This window comes from Carassius carassius, chromosome 31, assembly GCF_963082965.1.
Source record: "Carassius carassius chromosome 31, fCarCar2.1, whole genome shotgun sequence".
Lineage (NCBI taxonomy): Eukaryota > Metazoa > Chordata > Actinopteri > Cypriniformes > Cyprinidae > Carassius > Carassius carassius.
In genome coordinates, this window is record NC_081785.1 from 4,414,105 (window position 1) to 4,435,748 (window position 21,644).

The 21,644-nt window shown below is 37.7% G+C and overlaps 1 protein-coding gene across 9 annotated transcripts in view; it reads left to right on the plus strand.

The window, feature by feature from the left end:
• Positions 1–786: 786 nt before the first annotated feature.
• LOC132111380 (ral GTPase-activating protein subunit alpha-1-like) overlaps positions 787–21,644 on the plus strand; it is a 70,515-nt gene continuing 49,657 nt past the window's right edge. For 3 of the 9 annotated variants that reach the window (XM_059518608.1, XM_059518615.1, XM_059518609.1), the window contains exons 1-12: positions 787–1,116; positions 6,351–6,461; positions 8,773–8,822; positions 13,829–13,886; positions 14,919–14,962; positions 15,231–15,414; positions 16,172–16,287; positions 16,605–16,743; positions 16,889–17,097; positions 18,638–18,883; positions 19,248–19,418; positions 19,908–20,033. In XM_059518608.1, the coding sequence (XP_059374591.1) occupies positions 1,011–1,116; positions 6,351–6,461; positions 8,773–8,822; positions 13,829–13,886; positions 14,919–14,962; positions 15,231–15,414; positions 16,172–16,287; positions 16,605–16,743; positions 16,889–17,097; positions 18,638–18,883; positions 19,248–19,418; positions 19,908–20,033 (1,560 nt within the window). In that variant the 5' untranslated portion in view covers positions 787–1,010. The remainder of the gene's footprint in view (positions 1,117–6,350; positions 6,462–8,772; positions 8,823–13,828; positions 13,887–14,918; positions 14,963–15,230; positions 15,415–16,171; positions 16,288–16,604; positions 16,744–16,888; positions 17,098–18,637; positions 18,884–19,247; positions 19,419–19,907; positions 20,034–21,644) is intronic. The other 6 variants (XM_059518611.1, XM_059518613.1, XM_059518612.1 and 3 more) reach the window with 3 other exon arrangements.

Sequence of the window (21,644 nt, forward strand, 5' to 3'; positions counted from 1 at the left end):
CACAATCTCCAAACATTATGAAATAACCCTCTAATATTTTTTTCTGTCAGGTTTTTTTCTTTTCATTAATTTATTATCAATAGAATATGTAACAAAAAATAAAGGTATAACCTTAGACTGTATAAAACAGATGAAGACAATATATCTGCTAAATACAAAAAAACAAAACAAAAAACATTAATACATATTGTTTATGAATGTGAACTATTTATATAATAGTGAAGGCAAAGCTTGAAGTTTTATTGTGTTTTCATTGCTTCATTCATTCATCCATTTTTCTTGCAAATGTTTCCATATGAATCGACAAAATAATAATAATAATAAATAAAATAATAATAAAAAGGTTAAATTCGTTATTTCATAAAATAATGTAAAGCATATGTTATATTCAAAATCACATGCACAATACTGTTCAAAAGTTTTCAAAACATTATAAAAGAGAACAAAGCATGACATACGATGAAAAATAGAAAACGGTATATCAATTACGGATAGATTAAAAAAAAACATAACACTAAAGAAAAACAGATCTCATTATAACCGTTAATAATGTCTTATACATTTTATTGTCAGATATTAAGTGCAATCATCTATTGTCACTCAAAATAAATAAATAAATAAATAAACATTAATACATATTGTTTATGAATGTGAACTATTTCTCCTGTCCTGTGGATCCTCATGTGTGATTGGTCTATTGGGTGATTGTGCTTTGGATGACGTCTGAGCGTTGAATGACTCTGGCCTCGATTATCCTGTTTTTCATGTCGCGTCCTCCGCCATGTTTTCGGATATTCAGAGAGGTGTGTAGTTCACTAAACACACACACAGAGGAAGGCTTGCTGCTTTTTTCTTTTGTTTGACCTCCTCTGCAAAAATGCACGCCTCACCTCTATTTCCTCAAGCTTCCTTACAAACCATAACACCTTTCGAGCCGTAAATCTGACAACCCCTTCCATGTTTGAGGGACTTAACGGAAGATTATCATTAGCTCCTCAAAACATCTCGGTATGTTCTCTAAAAAAACTCATGGAGATGTCAGGAAATCGACACAAAAAGTGCTGGACCCCAAGAAGGACGTGCTGACAAGATTGAAACATCTGAGAGTCGTTATTGGTGAGAAATAACATCTGTACTAATTTTATGGTCCTAATGTTGCATTGCAGGGTGCTAATATGCTATAAACAGGAGAATGAAGGCACCACCAGCAATAGGGTGTTTACCTGTGTTTTTTGTTTTAAAACATGTGACAGTTATTGACAAATTTTCATTTAGAAGTGTGATCAGGAATGCAGTGGTTTTATAGTGTTTTGTTTCGTTCTTTTGAACATGAGTCTTTTTGTGTCTTTGCAGTGATGACAAATGCATTGGTTTAACTGGAACCTCTTTAAATGTCAGTGAATCTGCCGAGTAGATGTTCTGCATGCATATTTGTTATTTTTTATTTTTATTAAGTTTAATGGTTATTCTGTCTGGAAGTGCAATTAAATGATTGACATTCCACTTGTTTAGGTTTATTAACCTGTCTATTCATGTGCATAATATAAATGTAATTAAGAATTGTGCAAATCTATAAATATTATAAATAAATAATATCTAAATTAAGTTTAAATTTATATAGTAAGTACAAGTGTATATACACACACACACACATATATATATATTGCAAAGAGTATGACAGTTTCACTCTTTAGTTTTAGTCAGTAAGCCATGTGCATTTAGGCATTGTGTAAATTGGAAACAATTATATTTGCTCTTTTGCACACATTTGCCAAAACGTGCAATTTAAATCTGGTGTGAAAAAAATAAATAATAATTCTCATTCGAGATTCAAGCAAAAACTATTTAGGAAAAACTGTAAATGCAGTTGTCTCTCAATTCCCTCAAGAAGTGTCAAGTTCATGGCCTGTCATTCATAATGCAATGAAGGAAAAGGATGCTTCTTGGCCGCTGGAGATTAGTTCATGTTTTGGGTGGGGAAGAGCAAAGATATGGTTCTTCAGGACTGGGTGGGACATCACAGAATAACAGAAAAAAAACAGCACTTCCTTTGGGAGTTGTCAAGGAAGTCAGTGAAGGAGTCCATCTCAGGCCGGCTGCCTCAAATTTGTTTAAATGAGTTGTTTAGCTTTAAAACTGCACCGACTTCCTGAATGTTGGACATGAGGATGATTCATGATGTAACAGGGCAGATTCTTCAGTGAACAATCAGTGTCTGTGGTCAAAGAGTCTATTTGAGATGTTGACCTGCCCTGGAGTCGTTACTGTCCAATCACGATCCCGTTTCCTGAATTGCTTTCTGTGGTGTTATCTGGTTTCCTGGTGCCATTGTGTTACGCTGATGATTGTTTTGCTGATGAAAACTATGTGATGTTTGCATGAATGGCAAGGAAACTGCCTCCATCACACAGTTAAAAGGATTGTTGAAAAGTCTTTGTGTCTGTGATTGTTTCATAGTGACACTTGTGTAACATCAATGATATGCATTTATGTTGTCATGTGACTAATTATTTCTAAGGTGTATTCCAAAAGAAGAGGCGAGTAAAAACAATGGGTATTTCGAAGGATTGCATTATTGCCTCACAATATTGTACTGTGTGCATGGCAGAAAATCTGTATTTTTAGTCAGCTACATTTTTCATAATCTATTTTTTGGGGAACAGGGTCAGAAAAACTATGGTTTGCATTACTTGTTCATTTTGGCTAAATTAAAGTAATGAGCTGAATATCCACTACAGTTTAAAAGTTTGACCTTAGTAAGATTAAAAAACTTTTTTTTTTTTAAAGAAGTCTTGTTGAAAGAAGTCATAACTTCTTTAGAAAGAAGTTATGTTCACCAAGGCTGTAATTATTTAATAAAATGCAGTAAAAGCAATAATATGATGATGTATGAAATCATATATACCGTGTGTGTGTTTGTGTGTGTGTGTGTGTGTGTGTGTATATATATATATATATATATATATATATATATATATATATATATATATATATACACACACACATTTTATTATGTTTGGTAAATTTTGGTGTTTCTCTATAAAAATGATATGCTCAGTATTCAGATATGAAAAACTGTTCATTTCACACATCCACTTATTGTGGCCTAGATCAGACCCTGTGCACAACAGCTTTTGTGCACTGGGGGACCTGAGGAAGTGAAGTGTAGCCTAAATAAACGGATGGGTGTGTTTGCAGAGAAATGGCTCTGATAGGAAACTGACTGTTTGAGAGTTGGTTTAAGAACTACCTGTTGTTTGAATGCTAGTGGGACTGTTTGAACTGTGTGAACTTGTGAATATAATATGTATTTAATTCAGACTGTAATCTGATGAAGTTCTGCATCTCTACATTAGCCTTTCTGTGCAATAAGGGAAGTCGTGGCTTAATGATTAGAGAGTCAGACTCCCAATCGAAAGGGTGTGGGTTCGAGTCCCGGGCCGGCAGGAATTGTGGGTGGGGGGAGTGCATGTACAGTTCTCTCTCCACCTTCAATACCACGACTTGGGTGCCCTTGAGCAAGGCATCGAACCCCCAACTGCTCCCCGGGCGCCGCAGCAGAAATGGCTGCCCACTGCTCTGTGTGTGTGCTCACAGTGTGTGTGTGTGTTCACTGCTCTGTGTGTGTGCATTTCGGATGGGTTAAATGCAGAGCACAAATTCTGAGTATGGGTCACCATACTTGGCTGAATGTCACTTCACTTCACTCACTTTTTCAATAAATCTGCATCTTTAGCATGCTGGGCTTGAGAATTGCTGATGTGAACAACAGTCTTATTTTATGTGAAGTCAATCATTACATGGGCTCTCAACCGAATGCTGCACACTCAATAACTTGAAGTACCAGAGATTGATTGATGCTGATCTTGAAATGACTGCATCCTTTTTACTACTGCGCATACTTAAAGTTAGAGATTTGAACCAATTAAAAATGTGCATGTAATTTTTCCTGTATCTTTGTAGTATGGATATTAAAGGGGTCATATAATGCTGCTTTAAAGATCATTATTTTGTGTATTTGGTCTAACAGAATATGTTGACATGCTTTAATGTTCAAAAAACACATTACTTACTCACAAATACTATACATTATTGTAGGTTCTCTATGCCCCCCCTTCTCTCAAACACGTTGTTTTCTACAAAGTCCCTCCTTCAGACAAGCGCAGTCTGCTCTGATTGGCCAGCTGACCCAGTGCATTGTGACTGGCCGAACACTGCATGCACACGTCGGAAATGTAAGGCCCCTTTCCATAATCGCGAGCTTTATCTTTCAAAATACATGTAAAGACAGTCAGCTGACTCCACTGTTTGACCCTGTCTCTGTCGCGCTCTCTCTCTCTCACACACACAGACACGTGTCGCACAAAAGTGCCAGATTGTCGTAGCAAAGTTAGAATGACCTCCTCTTCTAGGTTCACAAAACGGTCGTCCATAAAATGTGTTGCTGTTCTGTTGTAAGTAATCTTAAAGATTCCTAAATGCGTCTACTTTCGGAAGGCCAAATAAAGTGCTTTTCCTTTCTTCTAGATACACACAGCATCTCCCTGACATGGCTGCTTCAACACTAACTGTGGTTACTGAAACCACACCTTCTTTCTTTGTGTGAACATTTGGATGGCATTACGCAAATATTTCCACATAATGATGTAGACATGTGGGGGCGTGTTTGAACGAGCCGTTTTAGGGTGGTGTGGCGTATCTTAACTTTGATAAAGAATAACTCTTTGGATTTGAGTCTTTAATTTTTGCAACTTTACAGATCTTCTTCATGCACCAAGAAGTGTAAAACTCCAAAGAGAAAGGAAAAATTAAATTTGCATCATATGACCCCTTTAAAGGTATCTCATTATAAAGAGGTAAGCAATTGAAATTATGCATGTTTGATGATTTAAAAAATATATAAATCATTTTAAATTTTTTTTACCTTGGTTAGAAAGTGTCTACCTAGCAACCCCTCAGAATACCTTGGTAACCACATGGCATCCTGGCATCAGAAGGATTGTATTTAGTTCTGGTTTTAAGATGCACTCTAATTCATTGTGCATTATTTGAGATTGACAGTTTGGGGGCGTCTGTTGCATCGTTCTTTTTATGGTGTTCAGTTTATCTTTAAAGATGAGGGCCATTATCTTCAAGTGTTTCTAATACACCGTCAGACACTTGTCCTCGCTGCTGAGATCTATTTTACATCACAGATATTTGCGACAGCCAGTGTAGCACCATCCGTTTGTCTGTTCTCTCTAATGTTGTGTAGTTTCAGCCAAAATTCCCCTCCGTCTGTATGTTCTCAAAGGTTTTTGAAATACACCACAATCTGAAAAATTCGTAGAGCTCTAGTTCACTACTGCACTGTTAGTCATTGTCAGATTGAATAAGGCATTGTAAGTCAAAAATAAGCAGTACATAAATTATATTTTGTTTTATTTGCACATCACTAATAATGCCTTATAAATAGGTGTTTTTGAAAATGCATTCAAAAAACATCAGGTTCTAAAAATGGCAATAAAAACATTTGCTTTCTTTCTTGTATATTTCTCATAGGTTTCTCTTCTTTCTTTCTGTTTTCTTTGTATTCTCTTTATAAAAAGCATTCCTCTTTCTGTGGGTTGCAGGCAAAAATGGATCACTTTGAAAAGTTTAGTGTAAACTTGTGCACATCTGTAGTATGCCCAGAGTGACTTGCTGAACAAGTATGACTTCTCCACTGCTTATGCTGTCTCAGTAATGATAAAATGGACCCTTGGTCTGAATATTTTTCAGTGTTTATCTGGACCAAGTCTCTCTGTTGGCTCTGGTGTTCATGATGGCTCACATCTCTATTAATAGACTGTAGCGGGCACTTGACTGAGGTTGACTGAATTAAAAAAATTCCAAATAAAATGTTAATAATTTGCTTTAGTCTTATGACAGTATAGAAGCCATTTAATTTATTTTAAAACAAAATGTTGATTCTGTATCACACTTAATTTTTTTCTCTTCTCACACAGTATAAATCGGTCATCATGCGTGAAAAGATGTAGCTGTCTTTTACATTTATTGAATTGGGTTCATTGCAATGAGATTTCCATATTTGGGTGTCCTTGGCAAACTGCTGAATTAAAAGACAAAACTTCTCGAGGAGGGTTTGTCAGTGCTGACTGTTAGCACACTAAATTGTTAGCACAATAAAATTCTTCCCAAGAAGTTGCATATCAATTATTTGAGACATGTCTTTTCCAGTTGAAACACCACAATATAGAAAGTAATTCAGTTTTAAATTGTACAATTCTACAGAAGGGATTTCAGATAAAAAAAAAAATCTGCTAAAATGACTAGTTGATTCAGTTTTTTTTTTGTTCTTGTTTTTGTAGAAAATGCGGAGCCTGCTGAACTCAAACACCTCTTCGAGCAGAATTACTCCCACATCTACTATGTGTTCTTTGAAAACTTCGTCACCATCGAGGTTAACCTGAAACAGAAAGGTAAGACCAGCAGCGCTTCATTTTATCTCTTACCCACTGTCTCATGAGAATGTTCTCTGAACTGTTGTTTGGTAGTTTAATGTTTTTCAGGTTTTGATTGTGTTGTTTTTCAGCTGGCCTACTCATTTTGTGCTCTCAGCAAACACACAGTCAGAAGTTACTGTGTTAATGAGCAAGTTTCCATGAAATGGCTTATGACGAAAATTAGCCAGCCCCCAGTTAGCAACGTCCGGTGACTCCGGCTCATTATAGTGCACAGAGAGCGCAGCCAGTGTCTCGGAACACTGCACAGTTGCTCATTGAGTATTCAGAGAGCTGCTCACGCTCTTTGACCTCTTATGATGTCTTAACATTTCATCTTGTTCTACTGCAACTACGGTTCATATTGTTGTCCTTGCTCTGTACATGCAGTTGTTCCAGGTTTTTCCCCTCTTGTGCTTTCTTTATAATTAAATTTTTTAGGTAGTTTGCCTTCATTTTATGGGATTGGGACATGATCAGTTTACTTAATATGCACTCTTGTCTTACTCTTTGTGTCAATAAAAACAGATATATTATTGTTCAGGTAGTTGGCTAGAAACATTGATAGTTTAGGTTTAACTAACTTGTTCAGCAAGACTTTTTTTCCACACTGTTGTACCACCATTAGAGTGGCTGACCTGAAAGGGAAAAATGACAGTAGGAGGACATAGATTGCAATGACAACATTTGAATGAATTATTGGTGCTTGTGAAGCGAAACAACACTGTTACTATATCTCACTTGTCTTGTATGATTATAGATTCTGGACAACCTTCAGCACGTAACTCATACCGCGTTTGTCACAGACCCATGAAAAAGGCATAAAATAATGTGGCTTATTGAGGAGTGGTTTGCTATGACATCAGGCAATCAGGCGTACGATCTTCGCACAGGGGGTGAATTTAATGGGTAATAGTACAGGGCAAGGATTTCGTAGAAACATGTGGCTCTCCACATTTGAAGAGACTATCAAGCTGTCAATGTCAATGTCACCTTTATTTATATAGCGCTTTAAACAAAATACATTGCGTCAAAGCAACTGAACAACATTCATTAGGAAAACAGTGTCAATAATGCAAAAATGATAGTTAAAGGCAGTTCATCATTGGATTCAGTTATGTCATCTCTGTTCAGTTAAATAGTGTCTGTGCATTTATTTGCAATCAAGTCAACGATATCGCTGTAGATGAAGTGTCCCCAACTAAGCAAGCCAGAGGCGACGGCGGCAAGGAACCGAAACTCCATTGGTGACAGAATGGAGAAAAAAACCTTGGGAGAAACCAGGCTCAGTTGGGGGGCCAGTTCTCCTCTGACCAGACGAAACCAGTAGTTCAATTCCAGGCTGCAGCAAAGTCAGATTGTGCAGAAGAATCATCTGTTTCCTGTGGTCTTGTCCTGGTGCTCCTCTGAGAGGAGCTGTGCTGTGCAAGCTGTGCAAGAACGTACTTCCCAGTGGGGCATACGTTGTACCCCTTGGGTGCAAGAGCTTCCCAAATTCGCCCAATAGATGTGATCTAGTGAGGGAACTGAGCATATGTTTTTTTTTCCCCTATGGTGGATCAAAATGTCAAAAAGACATGGGGGTGGGATCATTTTACTCAGACAACCAATCAGTCTTTCAGGATCACTGTGAAGTTATCAAGCCATGCCCTAGCAACTATTTAGAGTACCCTAGCAACTGATCCCCTAGTCTTCCATTATAAAAGTACCAGATGGGTATCTATGGATCACAGTGTCACAGGGACATGGGGGTGGACTTGTTTGACTCAGCCAATAAATAGCAATCGCTAAATACATTAATTGCTTCATAGCCACACCCTAGAAACGATTATCAAGCACCCAAAAGAGGGATAACTTCAAATCTGAACATCATAGAGACATGGGGCTTCATTTATATCATTCATACTGGTAAGCAGCCTTTGAGTGTCATCATTGTTAGCTGCCGAGATCTTGGTTCTATCCATTGGTTGTTGATTGAATGGAGGCAGATCTGAATGCAAGCTTACAGTCAGTTGTAAGGAAGGCAGGGTTTAAGTGATCCAAATGATTGGAGAAGTGCATTATATGTCATTTCACCAGAGGATCTATTTAATGTATGACATTTGGTTAAAATTAAATTACAAAATGATTGTTTTGAGCTGCTGGTTTGGATGCCACATGTTGGGTGTCCCGTGTTTCCAGCATAGATACGAAATCTTTGTTTGTTGAGCTATTAATAGCAGCCCTGTGGGTTTCTGTGATCCTTGGTGACATTCAGTATGTTTTGTGTTCATTTTTATTTTTCCTACAGGTCACAAATCACAACGAGAAGAGCTTGATTCCATTCTTTTTATATTTGAGGTAAGAAAAATAGATAATCACTTGATGGCTATTTACACACATTAATTAGCTCAGTCTCATCAGCTTTGGTTTCTTTGTGACATTTTCACCTGTGTAAACTTTCATTCACATACTCCCATCTGGCACAGTATGAATGTTTGCTCTGTTACGTGTATGATTCACTAAGTTCATATTTACTGAGGCATCAGTTTCATCAGTAATGACATCATTGGTAAAAGAGATTGACATGCAACTGACAGATAATTGTAAGTCCCTCAAACAGAAAACAGTTCTTTTCCACGCCCTAAATGCTTCTAAATGAGTTACGCTGTAGCTTTTTCTCACCTGCTATGTCCCCATGGGCTGGTTGTAATGCTGAAGGCAGGAGACACTTTAGATGCCCCATCATGATGAGACAGGCAATGATTAGGGCTGTGACGGTGGCTGATTTTTACCACCGCGGTAGTCATGGACCAACAACCGCCGGTGGCGCGGTGTTTGAAAAAAAAAAATATATATATATATATATATATATATATATATATTAGTGTCAAAATTTGCTTATTAACCAAGGCGATAATTTTTTTCCAGTTTAACGTATTCAAATTATTTTACGTAGGGGCGGGGATTGCCACCCACTCACAACTGCTGCTTCTGTCACTTTTTCTCATGACAAGAAGTGAATTTATTCAGTCGCAGACTCGCAGAATGACTGAACAGGAAACGTTTCAGACACGCGCTCCACTTCACTTTATTATCAGGTGCAAGTTAAGCGAGCGAGGACGGTCCTGTGCTCAAAGGCGGTGCGCGCTTCCTTTGTGCGTATCCTTTCATATCAAATTGTGAAATAAACTATGTGCAAGCAGTGTCGTGGTCAGTTAATTCATGGAATTACCAAAAAATGTGATTAAAGCTGACTTAAACTGTGCATGCATGTAATATATTTTATATATATTATATACAGGATATATTTATATGTATGCACGTCTAGAAATCAGCCCAGCACTGTCTCACTCATCTAACACATCCTATTTAACTCGTCAGTTCGTGTTTATTTGAGCACTTCTGTCAGTGAACGCCGCCTGCAAAACACTAAAATAAATATCAAAGAAATAATGTTTATTTAGGCTACAAGAAAGTAGCCTAAATAAGAAAGTTAAATACACCCTGTCTAACGGACGCGAGCAATGCAGCGCAACAAAATACTCATTATAATCAGTGATGCTACACTGGATGTAGCACAACATGACATGATAAATCCCCGTCCGGTCTGTGATGTAGGCTACTGACACAGAGTTCATATGTCCTGTATAGATACTAGACAGACTAAACCTGTCGCAACGCGGTTGTGTTGCGTCCGGTTAACTTTTCCGCCACCAAGCAAGCTCAGTAACTCCTCATCTGTCCGCGCTCTCTTTGAAATAGGAATCGTTGCCATATTTCTTGTTACCATCTTTTATTTATCGCGGTCTCGTTTGTATTTGGCCAGTTTGAAGAAAGCCTCACCAAACCTTACCAGCCAGCGTTTGCGATCACGAGAACGAGAACTTGTGCAAACGCTGATGGGTGACATGAATGCAGATGACTCCAGATCGGCGATGTGGTATTTGCTTTCCCAACAAGATCCATCGCCTAACACTAAATTAATTTGCTGAATGTATAAACTGTATTTTCCCGCGCTCAAATCTGCCAATCTAAAGGATACGCTGTGTTTGAGGTAATTTGTTAATTACCATAGACTTAGAATTTGCAACTATTACAGTTATTACACTTATATACAAAACTTTGTATTATGTTTGTGACGTCACGTGCACTACCGCCGGTGGCAGTAGACAACCGCGGTAGCAACCGACCACCGCGGTGACGCGGTTGTCACGGCAACCGTCACAGCCCTAGCAATGATGTCTGTGTGTAGGAGAGCTATTGCAACATTCCAGTCTGTTACAATGTCACAAGGAAGCCTAGTAATGCATGTTTGCACAAATCTGTTAATCTGTTTTGAAATGTAAAACTGTGCTACACTCACCACATTTTTCAATCTCTTGTTACATTCATTGAGTTGTTTAAATGCATGTACTAACATGAATATATATATATAGTCAATAGGGCTGTGACGGTTGCCGTGACAACCGCGTCACCGCGGTGGTCGGTTGCTACCACGGTTGTCTACTGCCACCGGCGGTAGTGCACGTGACGTCACAAACTCTATAGCAAGCATAATACAAAGTTTTGTATATAAGTGAAACAACTGTAATAGTTGCAAATTCTAAGTCTATGTTAATAAATAAATAACCTCAAACAGAGTTTCCTTTAGATTGGCAGATTTGAGCGCGGGAAAATACAGTTTATGCATTCAGCAAATTAATTTAGTGTTGGGCGACGGATCTTGATGGGAAAGCAAAATACCACATCACCGATCTGGAGTCATCTGCATTCATGTCACCCATCAGCGTTTGCACAAGTTCTCGTGATCGCAAACGCTGGCTGGTCAGGTTTGGTGAGGCTTTCTTCAAACTGGCCAAATACAAATGAGACCGCGATAAATAAAAGATGGTAACAAGAAATATGGCAACGATTCCTATTTCAAAGAGAGCACGTGCAGATGATGAGTTAATGAGCTCGCTTGCGGGCGGAAGAGTAAACCGGACGCAACACAACCGCATAGCGACAGGTTTAGTCTGTCTGTCTAATGTCTATACAGGACATTTGAACTGTGTCAGTATACCTCACAGACCGGACCGGGATTTATCATGTCGTGTTGTGCTGCATCCAGTGTAGCATCACTGATTAAAATGAGTATTTTCTCGCGCTGCGTCGCTCGCGTCCGTTAGAGTTTGTGTATTTAACTTTCTTATTTAGGCTTCTTTCTTGTTTAACTGCATTATTTCTTTGATATTTATTTTTGTGTTTTGCAGGCGGCGTTCACTGACAAAAGTGCTCAAATATACACGAACTGACGAGTTAAATAGGTTGTGTTAGATGAGTGAGACAGTGCTGGGCTGATTTCATAGACATGTGCATACATATAAATATATTCTGTATATAATATATATATAAAATATATTACAAGCATACATAGTTTAAGTCAGCTTTAATCACCTTTTTTGATAATTCCATGAATTAACTGACCACGACACTGCTCGCGCATAGTTTATTTCGCAGTTTGATATGAAAGTATACGCAAAAACGAAGCACGCACCGGCGCCTTTGAGCGCAGTACCGTCCGTGCTCACTTAACTTGCACCTGATAATAAAGTGAGTGGAGCGTGTCTGAAACGTCTCCTGTTCAGTCATTCTGCGACTGAATAAATTCACTTCTTGTCATGAGAAAAAGTGACAGAAGCAGCAGTTGTGAGTGGGTGGCCATCCCCGCCCCTATACGTTAAATATTTTGAATAAGTTAAACTGAAAAAAATGATTGCCTTCGTTAACTTCGTTAACGATATATATATATATTAGGGGTGTAACGATACGCGTATTCGTATTGAACCGTTCAGTACGAGGCTTTCGGTTCGGTACGCGGTACGCATTATGGACCGAACGGTTCGTTGGACTAATTAATTATATTTGGAAAATAAAAAAAATTGTGAAATATAATGATATGCGTTCAACAAGGTAGCCCAATAACCCAAACGATGTAACAGGCAACGCCCCTGACTCCCCCGAAGAAGAAAAAAACACCAACTTATATGTTTATGTTAGGCTACTCAGTCAGGCGCTCGCTCACTCAGTACGCGCTGAAGGCTCGTTGCAAAATGGCCAATGCATTAAACAGACCAGAAATAGAAGATCCTCCAATAACCAACAGGTCTGGTGTTTGGGTGCACTTTGGATTCCCTGTAAGCTATAATGGTGATGGCAAGAGAGTGGTGGATAAAAAAAACAACGATATGTCTCATCTAGGGTTACACCAGCGGGAATACCAAAAAAAAAAAAAAAAAAAACAACACCAGCGGGAATACTTGAAACATGTCAACTCATTTACGACGACATCACCTTAGTGTGTCAGTATCTGGGAAAAGACGAAAAAAAGGAGAAACATAAATGCAACAAACTATCCCCGCAGCATTTAGACAGACATTTCCAACGGATTCAAACAGGGCAAAAGACATCACCACGGCGATTGGTAGGCTACATTTACATTATAGCCGCGGATATGAGACCTTACTATTTGCCATTGATTCTATCATCACCATTATAGCTTACAGGGAATCCAAAGTGCACCCAAACACCAGACCTGTTGGTTATTGGAGGATCTTCTATTTCTGGTCTGTTAAACGCATTAGCCATTTTGCAACGAGCCTTCAGCGCGTACTGAGTGAGCAAGCGCCTTACTCTGTAGTGGAAAACGTAGGTTTTAAGAACATGTTTAATGTAATTGAGCCCAGTTACAATATTCCTTCACGAGCCCATTTCAGACAGACCGTAATTCCTGCTTTGTTCCAAAAAACATAAGCCCTATAGAGAACCAATTGAGTAAAAACACACTCAATATAAAGTTATGGAGTTATGGAGTTCCATATAAAAAGTTACATCTTTGTATTTGTTCATAACTAATATAACATTTTCATTTTTTTTTTATAAGGAGTTGTTTTTGTTTTATACAGTATGCTGCTAAGAAAACACCATAGAAGATGGGTAAAGAATAGCTCCATCATTGTTCAATGTAAAAAAAAAAAACATACTTTGTTAGTTTTAATAAATAAAACATTTTTTAAAAATCAAGGAAATTTATCTGCCAACCTTTTCTTTTTGCTGTATCTAAAATGTACCGAACCGTGACACCAGTGTATTGTATCGAACCGAACCGTGAATTTTGTGAACCGTTACACCCCTAATATATATATATATATACATATATATATACATATATATATATATATATATATATATATATATATATATATATAAAATTTATTTATAATATTATTATAATTATTATAATTTTTTTTTTATCAACACGCGCCACCGTAAAAATCAGCCACCGTCACAGCCCTAATAGTCAAATCCATGTGCTTACCTTGCAGAAAATCCTACAGCTGTTGCCAGAGCGAATACAAGGAAGATGGCAGTTCCACAGCATAGGTGAACATTTTTCTACTTTTTTTTTTTTTTGTTACGCTGCTGTTTAAAAGTTAGGGGTAGATATGATTTTTGAAATAAATTGTGCTCACCAAGGCTGCATTTGTTTGTTTGAAAATACAGTAGAAACAGTAACATTGTGAAATATTTTTACAATTTAAAACAACCGTTTTCTAAATAAATATATATTAAAATGTCATTTATTCCTGTGATGCAAAGCTGAATTTTCAGCAACATTACTCCAGTCTTCAGTATCACATGATCCTTCTAATCCTTCTCATTCTAATATGCTGATTTGCCACTCAAGAATTTTTTTTTATCATAAATTTTTCAAACGGTTGTGCTTAATATATTGGTGGAACTGTTTTTTCTTTATTCTTTGATAAAAAGAAAGTTCAGAAGAACAGCATTAATTGAAATAGAAGTCTTTTGTAACATTATAATCGTCTTTACTGTCACTTTTGTCAATTTAATACCTCCTTGCTAAAGTAAAAATTCTTCCTGACCCCAGACTTTTGAACAGTAGTGTAAATGGAATGTGGTTTTGTACTAATGAGCTTTCTCCAAGAAACCAAGTCACATCATAGTTACGGCAGATAACTCAAATTAACATGGAAGAGATCTGATGTATCGAGTGATACTTTGCGCCTGGTTGCGGTGGTCTCTCTTTTTCCTCTGCTTTGAAATCTTTTAGCAGAAGGATACACAGACCACCAAGATAAACAGAGAATGCCAAGGACCTGGGGCCCAGAAACACCCAGATCTGACCGAGAACTCTGACATTACAGTCCTTCATCATTGAGATAACCAATATATGACAATAACAATGCCATGAAGGACTTTAAGTTAACTTTAACTTATTTTATTTTCCTTTTTTCTCCATAAACCCACATTCCATACAAACAAATAAACACCATTGACTAAAAATATGCAAAAAGAACAGAGCAAACATGTTTTCCAGAATTATCTAGAAAGCCAGCTCATTTGGAAGTTATGAATTTGTTCCTCAGCTTAAACTACTGTGTTGCTTCATAGGTCTCATTCTGAAGAAACTGCTACACACTGGAAACTCCCTAAAGGTATTAAATGTAAAAAAAAAATGCTTTACATCCTATAAAAAGCCAAAGTCTCAATAAACATTGTCATTTTGTGAGCAGTTGTTTATTTTGAAAGAAATTTAAGGAAATATTTAGCAATACTTATTATTTCTTAAATGGTTTTGTCTTATTTCTTCAGTGCATGTTTATTCAGTTCATGTTATTCAGGGTTATTTTTCTGCTGACATAAGGTTGAGAGGGCTGTAAAAATCATTTTAACCAATAATGTGGTTGTATTTGTGGTGTATAGATCCGGAGGGAAGGAGTGCGTCTCTTCCTTCTGTGGATGCAGGCTCTGCAGCACAACGCTCTGAGAGAGCAGCTCTGGATCTTCGCCTGTCTAATCCCAGGATTCCCTGCACCACAGTCAGAGCTAGGCCCTCGAACCCTGGATAATCTGATCAGCCCTCCCTTTAACTTTCAGGAGCGTGAAGGTTTGCTGTCTCTCACAAATTGCGTCCCTATCAGATAATAAAATAATATAATCTTATGTTCAAAATCTTTAACAGAGCTTTTGTTACACTTTTGTAGTATTTTTATTTTGTCTCTAAAGGTTGTGTTGAATGTTTTTCAAGAGTTCTCTCACCAAAATAGTCATAATTTAATTTTTCATGACCATTTTCCACCCTCTCCCTGACATTTAAAGTTAGACAGGATTTTTTTTTTGTTTTTTTAATAGTATGTTCATGGCAGTTTTATTTTTGTATTATTTGTGTACTATTAAAGTGTTTATTCATATTTTTAATTATTTGGTTTAATTTCAAATTTAGCTTTTTTATTTATTCTATTTTGTATTATTTCTATTCTATTTAGCTTTCATTTATTTTTTATTTTAGTGCTAAAACCAATTTGTTTCTGTAAGTTGCCATTGCAACATTTCTAATAGTCATTTCTATTTTTAACAAATATTTTAATTTAATTTTACTTTTGTGTTAATTGATATCGCACTAATGATTTTTAATAGTTTTAGTTTATAAATAACAACACTGGCTCCTGGTTATGATATCAGAACCACAACTAATTCTGAATTGCAGCTTAGTTTCAATAAATGTTTTGTGTGCACTGTGCAGGGAGATTTATGATGATTGTCTCTGCATAGTTAATTAAATTCTTAACCTCTAAATATAAATGTAAAAAAAATGTTTTACATGAAAAATACCCTTTACAACATCTTTTTGTCCATTGCTGCAGCTCAAGTGACTCCAGAGGAGATCAGTCCCCTGGTGCCACCCCAGTCAGGAGATAAATCCCAGGAAGATCTCACTGGCTACTTCCTGGAGGCTCTACTAAAATACATGGTAAACCAGGTACTCCCCCCTCCTACTAACACTGCTTATGCTAACATTGCTGGCGCAGACCCAACTCTAAAGCTGCGGAAACCAAACTTACATGCCACTGACCCCAGATCTGCATGCATTTGATGGCAGATAGCCTTGCTGCAGCGGTATGTTTCCCTTGCGCTGTAACGGCTGCTCTGCTCTACACCCTCCCCAACATAAACAACAGCACCACACACTGCCTGCCTCCACCAACCCCACTGTCCTCCACATAACACAAACAAGCTGTTCTCTCCCAGCGGCTGTGTATGTGCTCAGCTTGCCATGTGTTTTCTGTCTCCTTACAGGCCAAAAGTCTAGAGTGGAAGTGCAAGGAGAACCACGAGAAGGGGTTCTCCTTCCTATTCGCCAATTTCAAAAAATATTACCTGCCCCATATCTTCCCCAACTTCTCCAAGGAGACCAGTTTGTACAATCCTATTCTGGGTAAGAGTTAACTATCATGCCATCCTTTTTTATGTCGAAGCAAACCTATTTTTTTTCTTGCTGTTTTTGAGGAACTATTTCACCAGTTATAATTGCTCATGATGATAAGTTATCTAATTAAAATTTGTGTCCTGTTTTATAATAGAGGTTCCATCTTTTAGACCAAAGCCTTACTACATAGTTGTAAAAAGAGACCCAGAGACCAATGAAGCCCTGTACTGCACTAAAGAGAACTTCCTCAATGCCAGAGTCATATTTATCCGCTGGCTGGTCTCCTTTTGGCTGGAGCCGCGGTCAAACACAGGAACACACATCCCTGGCATGGAAGGTGAAAACGTGCCAAAGAACATCCAGGTAAAAATACACAGATGTATGACACAGAAATGGTTGTAAAGCACTTTTAGGGTTGGCATGACTCTGACTTTTTAAAGGGATAGTTCACTCAAAAATTTAAATTCTGTTATAATTTACTCACTCTCATTTCCAAACCCATGTTTGTTCTAGCATATGGCACCTGTGCACGACACAAGAATGAGATTCTGTGTATACCATATGCAGCCGATCTTATACCTTGGACCAAATTGCTTGATTAATATGAATTAATTTAATGGTGCCTTTAAGACATTTTTTGTCTTTGGTTAGTGTTTTTTTTGGGGGGCAACCGGGACTTTTAGTTGAAACCTTTCAGGTTTTTTATGAAAAATATCTCAATTTTTTTGTTTCAAAGGTGAACTGGAGTCTTACGGTTTTTAAACTATATGAGTAAATGATGACAGAATTTCCCTTTAAGTTCTGGATTGGTAACCAAACGGTTAAAGTCTTAATGGGGTAGTTCACCCAGAAATGAAAACTTGATGTTTATAAGTGATGTGACATACAGCCAAGTATAGTGACCCATTCTCAGAATTCATGCTCTGCATTTAACTCATCCAAAGTGCACACACAGCAGTGAACACACACACACATTGTGAACACACACCCGGAGCAGTGGGCAGTCATTTATGCTGCGGCACCCGGGGAGCAGTTGGGGGTTCGATGCCTAAGGGCACCTAAGTCGTGGTATTGCCGGCCCGAGATTCGAGCCCACAACCCTAGGGTTAGGAGTCAAACTCTCTAACCACTACGCCACGACTTCCCCGTTTATCTGCTTACCCAAGGGCTTCCAAGATGTAGGCGACTTTGTTTCTTCAATAGAACACAAGCCAAGATTTTTAACTCAAACTGTTGCAGTCTATCACTCTTATAATGTAAGTGGATGGGAATCATGGCTAAAACATAAAAAAAAAAAAACATACACAAACAAAACCAAATTAAACTTGCAGCTCGTGACAACACATTGATGTGAAAACACACAAAACGATCTGTCAATGTGTTGTCACGAGCCGCAAGTTTAATTTGGTTTTGTTTGTGTATGTTTTTTTGGTATTGTTTTATTGTATGTTTTAGCCGTGATTCCCATCCACTTACATTATAAGAGTGATAGACTGCAGCGGTTTGAGTTTCAAATTTTGGTTTGTGTTCTACTGAAGAAAAAAAGTCGCCTACATCATGGAAGCCCTGGGGGTAAGCAGATAAACATCAAATTTTCATTTTTGGGTGAAAGTGACGTGACATTCAGCCAAGTATGGTGACCCATACTCGGAATTTGTGCTCTGCATTTAACCCATCCGAAGTGCACACACACAGAGCAGTGAACACACACACACTGTGAGCACACACCCGGAGCAGTGGGCAGCCATTTATGCTGCGGCGCCCGGGGAGCAGTTGGGGGTTCGATGCCTTGCTCAAGGGCACCTAAGTCGTGGTATTGAACTACCCCTTTAAGCTAGACATTGTCTCACTTCTATCGTTCAACATTTGTATGCACATTTTTGCAATGTTGCTGCTGTTTCAGAGAGCAGCGGCAGGCCTGGCTGCCCGAGGGGAGGATGGCGCCCTGAGACCAGATGGTCTGGATGGGGGTGGGACTGGTGAGCCAGAGCAGTCGCACTCCAACACCAGCACCCTGACGGAGAGAGAGCCCAGCTCCTCCAGCCTCTGCAGCATGGACGAAGAACACCTCACAGACATTGAGGTGGTGCGCAGAGTCCTTTGCTCCTCTAGAACCAACGTCAACTTTATCACTGAAATCTTTCGACAGGTAATTCTATCATGAGGAACAGAAAGACTTCAGTACATCTAAATATCAATGAAAAAGGAAGTCTGGCTCATTTTTGAAGAAGTTGTGATAAGAGAGGTTGATTGTTCTGATCAGGGGCTTCTTTGTCCTAGTGTGATTACAGTTCACTAAGAGGAACTGCTATGTGTGAGAAATGTTAAATATCAGTAGGGATTGTTATAGCCCTTATTCTAAAGATCTCCTGTTCAAAATGGTGCACATGATGTGTACAAAAGACTTTTATTTTGATGTGAGGAAAGATGTCCAACTATGTATCTCTTTAGTCACTGATGCTTCTGTACACTGATTCTTGTCTGTGAATATAAAAGTGTATTATATTTTGCAGGCGTTCCTGCTGCCCATGTGTGAGGCCGCAGCCATGCGTAAGGTGGTGCGGGTGTATCAAGAGTGGATCTCTCAGCAGGATAAGCCTGTGTTTATGAGAGAACCAGAGGAAGACCAATTCACAGGCCAGCCGGACTCCACCCACGAGCAGAGAACTGATAAAGAGGAGGAGGTAGGTGTCTCTAAAGTTGACAACAGAGGAATGCAAAGGCAGCTATTACACACTGAGTCAGCCTGCTCAACAGCTTGCGCCCTGTATTTTTTTCTCTTTTTTTTGCATCTGATACATCAGTGGTGGTATTAGCTAATAGCCACTTTTTTAATTATTCCGTCTGGCTAAGTTGATATAAGAAGCTTATATCAGGCCTTATTTTTTTTCCCCAATTCAAAGAGTGTGTACTTTTTTCTAAAACAAGTTTCTGAAGTATTAAATAAAATGTATAAAAATAATATTTATATTATATTATTGATGATTACAACATTGAAAACAATGGAATTTTTGTGTGAAATGTATTATTATAATAAAATAATAGTTTTTTTTTATAGAACAGATAAAACAGCATAGGCCTATATTTTTATATTGACTATCTAAGCAATTATCTGTTATTAATAATGTACTGCTGTTGTTTAGCAATCAATGTCTGTTGTGTTTTGTGCATAGGATATTGGGCTCAAAGTGTCCATTCACAGTCGAAACTCTAATTGGTGTAGGAATTCTGGGAGTAAATCCTCTGATTCTGAGGTATTGGAGTATAATGTCCATGCTGGTGTCCAGGCCACACTACAGGTGAGTTTAGATGTTGGTGTACTAGACGTGCCGGTATTCGGTAATGCAATATATCACGGTAATGAATATGCACAATATTGTTATCGTGGGCACTTCTAAATACCTTGAATAAATATATATTACAAATTATTCAGAATTTGGAATGCATTTTAAGAATATTTTTCCAATCAACTGGTAAAAGTGCACAACACTGCTGTATGCTGCTTAAAAGATGCATGTGCGCTCTGATGTAAACAAGCACGCATGAGAAGCACATGGGGAAACATGTGAGAGACACGCTGAATGAAAGCACATTCACTCTCTGACCGCAGATGGCGCTAAACTGCAGAAAATGCAGCCGTTATCCTGGAAACCCCATAAAGCAGCTGCTCTACTTTCAAAAATGTATTTAAAAAGCCAATCAGATTTGTGGATTTGCTGTGGTGTTCATCACAGCACCAAATGTTTAAATATGTAGACTTAATGGGCTTTTGTTTTTTTTACTTTTAATCGGGACTACAACATACCTTATTGTTTGAAAGTGTTTTAATTCCTTATTTTTAGTTCATACTTTACATTAGGGCTTCATCAGTTAACAGTTGTTAATTTATTAGTTAACTGCCAATGAAAAATTCTTCTGAACAATCATTAATTTTAGGAAGAATCTAGGGCTGAAACGATTCCTCGAGTTACTCGATTACAAAAAATGATCGAGGCAAATTCCTCTGCCTCGAAGCCTCTTTTAATTTATTTTAAATCTCACATCAGGTTCTTTCGCAATGCTTTTTAATGTGACACTGGCTCCAGTCATAAAAACGGATTTTACAGTTTAACGCGGAATGGCATGGGATTTGCCAAATTTTGAATGAATTAATCAAATATAGGTCATTGCACTTACATCAAATCACGATATGGACTAATATCTGTAAATATTAAGCCGGAACAGTCTATTTAAATATCAATCCTGCATGTTCTGCGTGTCTCTGTTAATGAATGGAGCAGAAGTGCGAGTTCCTTTATCACACACACTGAAGCGCGCGTGCTGTCTCACTAAATAAGGACGTGAACACATGAACAACATCTCCAGAACTGCTCTGACAGTCACTTCATGAGCATTTGACCTTGTCACATCACAATACACAGAACTGTAAAGGTACGTCAACCCGTCAAAATAAAAGTCCGTTTTTTTAAGGTTTAATTACACAACATTTCTTTCATGTTTTATTTTTAATAGTAAATCCCCTTTGTTTACCAAAAAGTTAAGTTTGCTTAATTCTTTATAATTAAAAGATAAATTAAATGAATGTTTTATGTGTTTAATGTTTAATGTGCATCTCAGAAAAATGGTTTATTTTAAACCCCAACTGAATGGCACTTAAATTAACTTAATTCATCTGTCAACTTTATTGTCATTGTTCACAGTACAAGTACAGACAGAGAAACAATGGGTAATAATTAAATGTTTATTTTTGATGTATGCCTTGCATTTTGAAAAATGAAAAAATATTATTTTTCTAAAACAGGAAACTTAGTTGTTCATTGTAAGAGACACAGGAGTCTTATTTTCTCTTGCATAATTAATATTGCACTTTATTTAAGCAAAAACACATTTTATCCGATTACTCGATTAAT